At 44.5% G+C, this 12,191-nt stretch overlaps 1 protein-coding gene across 2 annotated transcripts in view; it reads left to right on the top strand.

Annotated features, from left to right (window-relative positions):
- ARHGAP42 (Rho GTPase activating protein 42) overlaps positions 1-12,191 on the top strand; it is a 664,758-nt gene that overhangs the window by 235,343 nt on the left and 417,224 nt on the right. For both annotated transcript variants that reach the window (XM_086935288.1, XM_086935287.1), the window contains exon 2: positions 2,535-2,630. In XM_086935288.1, coding sequence (XP_086791414.1) covers positions 2,535-2,630 — 96 coding nt within the window. The remainder of the gene's footprint in view (positions 1-2,534; positions 2,631-12,191) is intronic.

The raw sequence follows: 12,191 nt of genomic DNA, 5'->3' as shown, positions 1-12,191 counted from the left end.
GAAGTTTCCGGTTGTAGAAAGCATTCTTCGCACAGTTCTTTATATGATCTTTCTTAATCAATTTGGGGTCCCGTGTGATTCCTAGAGATTTGACTGAGTCAGCTAGGGTTATATTGCAGTTAAGCGCGTCTTTGAAGTTTATCCAATCTTACATCTAAGGGGATTGCTCTGTCTTTAAAATTAGAATATGTTCTGTTTTGTCTTGGTTGAGTTTTAGGTAGTTGTGGGCTATCCACTATTGTACTTCTTTGAGGGTGAGAAGGATGGTGAGGGGCTCCATGTAGATATTGAACAGTGTAGGTGAGAGGACAGAGCATTGGGGCATTCCCTGGGTAATTGATGCTGTGTCAACGGTCAGGTTGCTTATTTTTATTAGTTGAGAGCGGTTTTGTAGAAAGGATGTGAACCAGCATAGGAACACCCCGTCCATGCCGATCTTTTTTGGATGGCATCCAGGAGAAGATTGTGGTCAACTGTGTCGAAGCCCACCGATCGGTCTAGGAGTATGAGCAGGCAGCATTGGTCTGTATCCAGCGATTTATTTAGGTCATCTACTATGTTTAGAATAGCTGTTATGTGCTGCATTCTTTTCTGAAACTCGATTGATGAGGATCCAGGAGGTTGTTATTGTCAATGTGTTGGTTTAGTTTAGAGAGAACATATGTCTCTAGAGTTTTGGCTAAGAAGGAAAATTGGAAACGGGTCTGAAATTATTGAGGTCGTTCGGGTCTGCTCCTGGTTTTTTAAGCGATAACGTGACTGTACCAATCTTGAGGCAGACTGGCAGCACACCAGTCATTAGGGAGCTGTTTGTAATCTTAGGTACTGATTTAGATCTTGGCGTAGGGGATACTCCTTCACATTTATTACGATCTCCATAGGATATAATGGGATCGTAATATGGCGGATGGGATATCCGTCATGTTTGTGACCGAGTGTTTCCCTCCGCCAAGATCTAAATCAAGCCCTTAGTCCAGATGGGGATAAGGTCAGGTTGTTTTTTTTTGCCAGGGAGGATAAGAGGGAGTCCGCCAGGTGAGAGAATGGTTTGGACATAGCCAGTAGAGCGGAAATGTCTGTTTCCGAGAGTGGGTTGAATACCTTACAGCTTATAGGAGTTGTGAGGGGCCCATGGATTTGATTACACCTGTTGTTGTCCTGTGGAAGGATCGTTGCTAGAGAGGCAGTGGAGAGAGAGGGGTGTTGTTATCTTTTTTTGAGAGGAAGGTCTTCATTGGTTTACTGGTTATTATCTTCAAGGGAGACCTCAATCTTAATAATTTTATCATTAAGGAAGTTAGTGAAGTTGCCACCCATTCTTTTGAGGTCTGAGCGTTTTTTATAAGGGTGGTTTGGAGGTTTGTTGTTTGATGATATTGAAGAGCACTTTAAGAGAGGGTTTGGCATTAACTTGAGCATTGCGGAAGAAGGTATCTTTATCTTTCGTGATCAAGGTGTGCTGTGTATGGATTTGCTCACCAGATCCGAATAATTCATCATAGAACAAACACTTACATGAATATAGAACAACCACTTTCATTAATACATTCATAGAGTCTTCCGAATCTTCATGTACAAAAACCTTTCTCTTTAAATGCACACTGATACGATGGCAAAGGAGGAACATTTTCCACTCACGCTCTTCCGTTAAGTCAAACCCTTTGAATTTTAGAAAAGTAATCTTTTCCCTAGTACTGTTGAGACTAGAGTAGAATTTCAAAACGACATCTTCTCGACTCAACACAGACCTACATGCAGCTGCCTAGCTGGTCCAAGTACAAGAAAGCTTGATTTCCCATTGTGGTTTCCCTGATGCGACACCTTTAGACGTGAGAAGCATATTTGAAGTATCCTTGCATCACATGCAGGCATGTGTTTGGAAACCCCAAAATACCTTGCCCAGAAACTAACCATGTCTAGTGGCTAATGGCTTTGGAGCATGGGCAGCCTTCTTCTTAAAACACCAAAACTTTAACAGGCAAAAAAATCATGACAATCATCAGGAAGTACACCTAGAATGTGGAACTCTATCCCACCAAACATTCTGACATTGCCATCCTGTGATGTTTTGCAAAAAGAGCCAAAAAGAATACTGTAAATGAGCCCTGTCTTTAAAAAAATATATTTTAAACATCTGCTTGCTTGTCAAAATGTGTTCACTTTTTGTGCTCTAAACTGCCCGTCATGGTATGTCCTAAACCAATACATGAATAAAAACAACTGCTAAGACTACATAGAATACAAGCAACATGGTAGAATCTTTTCAGGTTTCAGCTACATAATGTTAGAATAGGTTAGCTTGAATAATGCAAGTTATAGTTAATAAGGTTTAGCATGATCTTCAGTTGCAACTAAAGATCAGCAGTAGTTGTACCCTGTGAATTGATTTAGTAATTACAGGAGAAGTCTGTGATTTCTTTGAATATGTGGGATCAATGTTTCCATGTGCCAAATAAGTACTGAGAAAGTTGCAATTGTATTATGTGTACTGTTCATGCGGCTTCATGCTCTCACAGATCCATTTATTTCTCCAGATCTCTCAGTAGCGGTACAGAAATTTTCCCAGTCGCTCCAAGATTTTCAGTTTGAGTGCATTGGCGATGCTGAAACAGACGATGAAATTAACATTGGTAAGTGGCAAATATAATAGTGTAACAATAATAACCAATCTCTCTTTTCACACTGTTTTGACTGATGCATTGTTTACAAAGTTACAATCAAATAGTCGGTAGAGCTGCACAAAATACAAGTTTTTTTTCTCACAGTGTAAAACTTGGGTTTGCATCACAGTCTTATGTTTTGTACTATTGTCAGTTGTCCAGAGAATTGTGGTGTAAGGCTTTTTGTGTATCTGCTCCAGCGAAGACTTCTAGCGGTATGCACCTACTTAACTGCGGTCAAGTTGTTTCCGATAGATAGCTCTCTCCTCGTTATGCAGCCCTTTTGTTACCAACCTGGGAAGACTGAAGAGACTAATGTTTAGAGGACCACAGTAGATTTGTGATGTAATGATAGGCCGGCAGCAAATGATAGCTTAATTCTCCTTAGTAAATACTGTTTATATTCATTGAACAAACCGCAGAATCCCAAGGGATTACTTAAATATGTGTTTCATAATATGTTTTACAGTCTGATATCCTAAGGGTTTGGTTTAATTAAGATCTTGGTCTTACTTGTCATCAATTAGATTTCAATGTTAAGACTCTATATTTGGCAAACTATATATCCATTCACATATTACATATCCCAGCGAATACCCCGTCGGCATCAGACCAACATTTTTGGCTATGTGCTCCTGCATTTCATCATGCCACCCCTAGCCTCCACAGAGTCAAACAGAGTTTGTAACACATTTGCAGTATGCCTAGAGCGCCTTTCTTGCTAGAGGGAATTTTGTCATCAAATGTTAAGTCCATGCATGTGTATCAATATCCCTTTCTACAATTTAATAAGCAAATTTATAGGTTTATGTCCTGAAAATTATTTTATAGCCCTTAATTTGTATTGTGTAAACTAACTTTTATTGCATACTCAAGAAGTATGGCACCTGTGTAGGTGTCTGATCAATGAAATATATTAACTCTCATGTACAACATTTTAGAACAGAGTTCCAAATTTACTCGCTTGCTTGACAGTGATGTTTGTATATTAACGGTCAATATTATAAACATATGCCTCTTGTAGTACGTGGTATCTTTATTTTGAAAGTTCATATATCCTGTAGAGCCTTCGGTATTTGAGTACTGCACTCAACCAGACTATAACGATCCGATGGTGCTTTGTGACAAGGAAGACCTGTTAGTTTGGCCATATTTACATCCTCATTCCACAGGCTTTAGCTCCACTTGGGCTTGAAAATAACCTGGTAGAAATGCTATACCATGGACGGCCATTGAGTAGATCCCGAAAGACTTATAGGGGGATTACTCACCACTCTCCTACCACTTCTACTTCAGAAGCTTTGGTATTTCTTCACAATAATCCTTATCACAACCATACAGACACACGAAAAGCAGAGAGCTAGGTTGGAAACCCTTTCCGGTGACTAATATATGAAACAGCTCTGTAATTTATAGGCCCAAACCTTCCATATCCCGTCTTAGGCATACCCCAGAGGTTAATTGCTTATACTAGACCTCACATTACATATATATATTGTGAATGTTCCTATTATTTCTGGAGCCCATGCATTCATTGGCACCTACATCCCTAAACAAATATCTCTCAATGTAAATGGCCTAATATGATATGAAAAGAGGAAGATTAGTATTCTCTTTTTTCCGTTCCCAAAAAGCCAGTTAGCCTTTTTTCAAGAAACCCACCTTACTACTAATGAGAACGATATGTTAATACAGGAATGAGTGGGGAAAGTGATCCATACATGCATTATAGGACTGAATCCAGCAAATCCAGCGACTCCCCTTGAACATGGAAAAATGTAATTGCAATAATGACACCTAAAGCTCTCCCCTTGAGAATACTGAGCACCTGGACTGGACTGATGTTGAAGAATGGTATATATTTGTAAAATTGTGACTCCAGACCATGGCTATATAGGTTTCTTGCCAATGAAATCTATTAACATTTCTCTAAAACATTTAAGAACAGAATTTTCAAATTCATCCTCTCCTTGAACAGTGATGTTTGTCTACTAATGATCTACATATTGTAAATATATGCTGCTTGTATTACATATTAACACAACGTTTGGGTATTACGCAGTGCTTAATTTGAGCCAGTGGTTTCCGGTGCTCGGCAACAGCCCTTAATTGTCTGCACCTGCACTTATGATAGTCTGCCACATGAGGGTGTTGTCTGGCTAATTTAGAAATGAGCACAACAACAGTAGTATAATAATTCAATATACATTAGAAGGGACTAATACCTGCTGTCCAAGCCATTCTTAGAGCGTTGGGCATCTGGAATAGTCACGATTGTCATACTTGTAGGAGTGTGTTTTTCAGTAGTTGTGCTAATATTGTCATTGGCAAAGCTTGCATGAAAAAGGGTGGTGTGAGCTGCAGTGGCTTCCTGACGAGAGCCCTGGCACTTATTTTTTAAAATAAATTAAGCACTGGATTACGCCTGCTCCATGTGAAGTCTTACTTGATAGCAGTCCAGCTGCATCAACTGCAGTGATCAAACCACATAGAGGAACTCCTATGTGGGTTCACATAGAAAGACACATTCTTAATGCAACAGGAGGCCTGACAGAGTACGACTCTAACCATACCAACACTAAACCTGGCAACAATCCTATACTGTATTCTTCTCAGTACGCTTGGCAAAGAGCGCGTAAGTTGATTGCGGTTTCTGCTGACTTACATTTAAATTCATTATGGTGGAACAACAGAGTATTGATTGATGGAAAAGAGATTGATTGGTTACTGTGGAAAGAGAAAGGGATTAGGCACCTACATGATCTCATATCAGTCAGCAAAATAAAATAATTTTGCACATTACTTCGAAAATTTTGGATTGCCACAATCCCAATACTGGATATATTTGCAAATAGCAAATTGTACTACGTCACTTTTGGGAGCTGCATAATTCACCACAAAGTCCCCTATTCAATACCTGTTGACATGGAAGAACATGGGGTAGTAGTTCTGGCATTTACTCCATTTTGCGTAGGGTAGATCTTTTCTGACAATAATTTGGCTACCATATATAGGTAGTGAAAGAACCGATTACACGCAATTTGCCACACTATAATATGAAAAGAGAACCCACGGCCTAGGCAGTTGCTAAAATAGGGACACTACGATATTGGAACTTAACCTCGACACCAACATCCAATGATTGGATAATGGAAATGTATACCATTGCATCCTATGAAAAATAGTTTGTAAATTACAGGATCTATTGGCAATATTTGAGGCAGTATGAGGGACATTCATGAAGAAACTAACATGGTCATAGACTGGACTCCATTGTGGATTGGAATTGAAGAACAAACCTTTAGGGGTAACCAAGTAATGCGAGGAAGGGTATGATGCTTTGACAGAGAACAGCCAGATGAATGTAGCCAATAGCAGATGGCTTTGAGAGAACATGATGCTGAAGTGAGTTGGATTCGACAAATATATTTTATTTTTTTAGTACTTGTATCGCGCAACAAATCATCACAGCAGGGATCTCTTGGCGCTTATGGTGGCACAGTGCTAGCGGCTAAAACAGGGATTACTGCTTTAGATGAGCCAAGTTGTTAAGAGTTTCTTGAATTGTTCCAGACTGGGGTAGGCGCGCAACTCATCCTGCAACCGATTCTAGTGGGTAGGGGCTAGATGCGAAAATGCGTGTCCTCCCCATTTGGTTTTCCTGATTTTACATGGGAGAAGCAGATTCTGGTTGCTAGAACTTAGTGAGCGAGCAGGTGTGTAGGCTATAATTTTCCTCCTTAAATATAGAGGCCTGTCCCCTGCCGTGCTCTGAACACCATCACCACAGGCAGCCAGTGCAGCTGTTGCAAAAGAGGGTGGGAGGGGAGTTTAACTGCAAGAGATTCTCGCTCATCCAGGTGGTGATTTGCAACATACAGGCCTTAAACTTTATCTCTCGTCTCCGCTGGGTCCGTCTTGATGGGGACTATCAACTGCGTGCCATCCGCATACGAGATTGTCTCAAAGCCACAGGATCTAATAATGGTGGCCAGCGGAGCCACGTAGATGTTGAATAAGGTACTTAAGATTGAGCCCTACGGGACCCCTTTGTCTATTGCCGTGGTCTGGGAGACAAATGTGTCTTATTGGACACATTGAGTTCTGTTGTTAAGGAAGATCTGCAGCCATGACCAGGCTCTACCTCCGACACCAATCTCCTACAAACAGTCCAACATGACACAGTGGGAGATGGTGTTGAAGGTCGCCAATAGATCCAGGAGCACCAGCATAGTGGGGGTCCCTCTGTCCAGTGACATACTGATGGTGTCAGCGACCTCCACCAATGCCGCCTCCATGCTATGGGCCGCATGGAAACCTGATTGCGAGGGGTCGAGTAGACTATGCTATTTTAGATACCCCATCAGTTGCTTGTTTACCAGTGTCTCCATGACCTTCGAGCTACTTGGACAAAGGGAGATTGGTCTATAATTTTACAACTGTGTCGGGCCTGCCAGCGCCTTTTTAAGCCGAGGTTTATATGCACCTTTTTCCAGTTCCTTGGGAAGGTGGCCGTAGCCAAGGAAATGTTGCAGACCTCGGTTAGTGAGGGAGCTAGGATTGGGGCTAGTTCAGCTGTTATAAATGGCATTACCGGGTCTGTGGGTGCGCCAGATTTAGTTTGCGCCAGCAAGGTTATAACCTCCTGGGAGGTCTATATGCCGTGAGTCGTGGAGTATTATGTGGACAAGGGCGTACACCAGAAAGAGAGTGGAAGGATATGATTTTATCATTTTGCATTATTGATTCTTCTTATTGTCTTTGCTTATAAGGGGATGGAGACTGAGATGTTATATAAATAAGGAAGTGGGTGGGGATGCAATATGTTTTTGGGTATGTTCATAGGGGAGTTACTATGTTTAATATAGACATGCATTGTTTTATGAGTGGGGACATAGGGTAGATGGAATGGTATTATGGCAAAAAATGGTAAAATGATGACCATCTAATTCTCGTAATACTACTTCATTTTTAATAGTAAAGAATTAAAACATGAAGGTGTATTGATCTTTTTTTAAACTGTTCAAAATGATGTACTGCTGCATGGTGGGACCATCCCTAATTTCTGCTGTCATTAATCCTTTCTCCTAGGCAGTAGCGGCTGCCACAACACAGAGTTGGGGGAGGGTGGCGGGAAGGACAGGCTCGCGGGGTGGGGGGTGGGAGCAAAAATAATCATTTAAAAAACGTACCTTTACCCCCACAGCCTCCAACGTCGACAGCCTTCTCCCGCCTCGGAGCGCTTCCAGCAGTCTCTGGGAAGGCAGCGTCTGCTCAGCCAATCCAGATGCTGCTCTGCTGGGAGAGCAGCGTCCGGATTGTTCTGAGCGGCCTTCTCTGCCTCTCAGACACCGCCTGTAACTCTGAGGTATTTCTCCCACCCTGATGTGAACACAGAGCATTCACAACAGAGTTGGAGAAGCAGAAGTGCGCATGGTATGTTTGGACGGCCCAGTAAGGTGGCCAAACCTACATGTGGTATAAATGTCAAAAGGCAGGGAGGTCTCCTTAGAAATCCAATTGGGGACAAGGAGCAATAATGGAAATGAAAAAGGTCCCTATTCAACTAAAATTAAGAAAAAATCTACACTTGACATTTATAAACCCCTTAATATCATAACCACATATCCAATAGATCACCACTATAGACACAAACTTAAAAAATAATATCCAATAATATTTAGACAATTGTACAATTTATTCGATAAAAATAATACATTCATAGTGCCATTTAAAAACAGCAAAGAATTGGGTAAAATCACAAAAATTTGTTATTTTTGGTAAAAAACTACAACATTGTCTGGGTAAATTCATCGCGTCTCCAATAAGAGGTGGCGGTGAAATTCTCAGAACGTTCAGCCACGCGCAGCATCCTTGAGCTATCCCCATACTCCAAGGTAAGTGGGTTAACTCCCTTTCCCACATAGCCACTCCATCAAAAGAGTCTCTTTGTAAGAAACCAATAGCGTGGTTTTTTAGGTCTCGCAGACGTAAAAAGCAGGTGTAAGCCTGCAGTCTGCGAGACATCTGTTGCTGGCGTGTTCCGATGAATGTGAGACAGGGAATGTGCACCCGCTTTCCATCGGCGATTTCACCTCGTGGGCGCGCACGCCCAGCCCGGCGATGTGCACATCCCCTGCCTCAGATTCTCACCGAAACACGCAGTCAGGCACACACGCAGGCAGGCACACACACAGACGCAGGCACATGCAAGCGCACGCACACACAGCCACACACGCACATGCACCCCCCCAACCCCCCCCACCCCTACACAGCCATCAGCCATGCACGCACCCCCACCACTCACGGGCGCGCGCACACACACACAGATACAACCCCCCCCGCCCACTCACCGTGCTCTTCCTGCCTCGTCCGTGTCCCTCTCTCCCTCGGCAGCCATTGTTTACTCATGTTGTTAGTGATGCGGGCCAACATCCGGGTAACTCCCGTAACAACAACAAAGCAACCAAAAAAAAACGCGGATATAGAAAGATGGTCTGACGCCCGCCCCTTCTTTGGCTCCTATTGGGCAGTGTGTTGCCTGAGATGACAGCTTATTGGTCAAGCGGAGTGTTAGAGTGTTTCGTCACAAAGCAGGGCGTTGGCTGCTGGAAGAGTAGGCGGAACAGGGGGCTGGACGGGGAGGCGGCAAGTCCCCTTCCTGTCGTCCGACATTTCCTTGCTGCACTCTGGTGGCGGAACGAGGACAATGCAATATCTTTGTTAATGGGAGCAGACAGAGTATCGAGGAGCTGTGGAGGGTGGTGTGGGGTCACCACATCGCTCCTCTGAAGCCCTCATGGAACACTGAGGGCCAGAGGAGGTGCAGCGGGCCGGCCCACCTCTGTGGAAGTCAAATGAAGCACCTGAGGCGTTGCACTTAATTAATAAGTGTTTATTGTAGAAGGTAGGTTCACAATATAAAGCCCACAACCGACTCCAGCTTCGTCTTCGTTGCAACTGCGCTCAACAACTGTAGAGGCAGTTACAACGAACACGCAGCTGCGAGGACATATCTTAAATAATAACAATGCAAGATTTCTCATTTTGTTATTCATTACTTTTTCTTCGTTTTATAATAAGGGGGATGTGTTGGAGTTGCGGGTTGCTCTTTCCCTTTAAGAGCGGGTCGCAATCTCCATGTCATTTCATTCTGCTTTGTGAGCGTGCTTTCACGCTCTGTTATCTTTTGATATTTCCTATGTTTGCATCAGTATGTTGTTATTCTCGTGCATTGTTATTATTTAAGATATGTCCTCGCAGCTGCGTGTTCGTTGTAACTGCCTCTACGGTTGTTGAGCACAGTTGCAACGAAGACGAAGCTGCGAGGACATATTTTAAATAATAACAATGCACGAGAATAACAACATACTGATGCAAACATAGGAAATATCAAAAGATAACATAGCGTGAAAGCACGCTCACAAAGCATAATGAAATGACATGGATATTGCGAGCCGCTCTCAAAGGGAAAGAGCAACCCGCAACTCCAACAACCTCTGATCGCAGTGATCCGGGCTCAGCGGTAGGTGCTGCCGCCGTCTCTGTCCTGGCCAGGGTCATTGTGTTAAAGCACACTCTCAAACATAGTTGTTTTTTATCTGTCGGTGGGGTCTGCCTATCCAACCAATGAGATGAGAAAGCAATACGGGTGGCAGTAGGTATGTCTGGCCACCATGCAGAGAACTAACAACCAACAAGTTTAGGCAAATTACGTTAAATGCCTCCTTATGTCAACAGATTTTTTTTTGTGCGAAATGGGTTAGCCCGCTATGTACACAAGGAAACTCACCCAACTGACTGGTAAAATTAAAATTAAAATGTGTAATTTCTTCATCCCCTAGCCCATAAACCGCAGATGCAAATGGGCGCCATATTTTCAGTGCCGTTTGGAGACCAATTTTCAGAGTAAGGTTTTTTTTTTAACTTTGTTTATAATCCGCTGCGCTGGTCCAGTTGTTTCCTTTGAACCGAACTGAGACTAAAACTCCCAAACTGCACTGATTAATTAAAGTATAGAGCGGGAACATCATGCTAGGGTTACATGCAGATATTTGATCACCATATGCATGCTACGCAAACGGCTAGGGGACACCATCATATCACTCGGGGACACCACCACATCACTAGGGGACACCACCACATCACTAGGGGACACCACCACATCACTCGGGGACACCACCACATCACTCGGGACACCACCACATCACTCGGGACACCACCACATCACTCGGGGACACCACCACATCACTCGGGGACACCACCACATCACTCGGGGACACCACCATATCACTCGGGGACACCACTTGGGGACACCATCACATCACTCGGGGGCACCACCACATCACTCAGGGACACCACTTGGGGACACCATCACATCACTCGGGGGCACCACCACATCACTCAGGGACACCACCACATCACTCAGGGACACCACCACATCACTCAGGGACACCATCACATCACTCAGGGACACCACCACATCACTCAGGGACACCACCACATCACTCAGGGACACCACCACATCACTCTGGGGGACACAATCACATCACTCGGGGACACCACCACATCACTCTGGAACACCACCACATCACTAGGGACACCACCACATCACTCGGGGACACCACCACATCACTCGGGGACACCACCACATCACTCGGGGACACCACTTGGGGACACCATCACATCACTCGGGGGTACCACCACATCACTCAGGGACACCACCACATCACTCAGGGACACCACCACATCACTCAGGGACACCATCACATCACTCAGGGACACCACCACATCACTCAGGGACACCACCACATCACTCTGGGACACCACCACATCACTCTGGGACACCACCACATCACTCAGGGACACCACCACATCACTCTGGGACACCACTTGGGGACACCATCACATCACTCGGGGACACCGTCACATCACTCAGGGACACCACCACATCACTCAGGGACACCACCACAACACTCAGGGACACCACCACATCACTCAGGGACACCACTTGGGGACACCATCACATCACTCGGGGGCACCACCACATCACTCAGGGACACCACCACATCACTCGGGGACACCATCACATCACTCAGGGACACCACCACATCACTCAGGGACACAACCACATCACTCAGGGACACCACCACATCACTCAGGGACACCACCACATCACTCAGGGACACCACCACATCACTCGGGGACACCACCACATCACTCTGGGGGACACCATCACATCACTCGGGGACACCACCACATCACTCGGGAACACCACCACATCACTCGGGACACCACCACATCACTCAGGACACCACCACATCACTCGGGGACACCACCACATCACTCGGGGACACCACCACATCACTCGGGGACACCACTTGGGGACACCATCACATCACTTGGGGGCACCACCACATCACTCAGGGACACCACCACATCACTCAGGGACACCACCACATCACTCAGGGACACTATCACATCACTCAGGGACACCACCACATCACTCAGGGACACCACCACATCACTCAG

The sequence above is a fragment of the Lissotriton vulgaris genome, chromosome 8 (genome assembly GCF_964263255.1).
Source record: "Lissotriton vulgaris chromosome 8, aLisVul1.2, whole genome shotgun sequence".
Classification (NCBI taxonomy): Eukaryota; Metazoa; Chordata; class Amphibia; order Caudata; family Salamandridae; genus Lissotriton; species Lissotriton vulgaris.
Note: the sequence above shows the minus strand (reverse complement) of the source record. Positions and strands in the feature narration are given on the sequence as shown.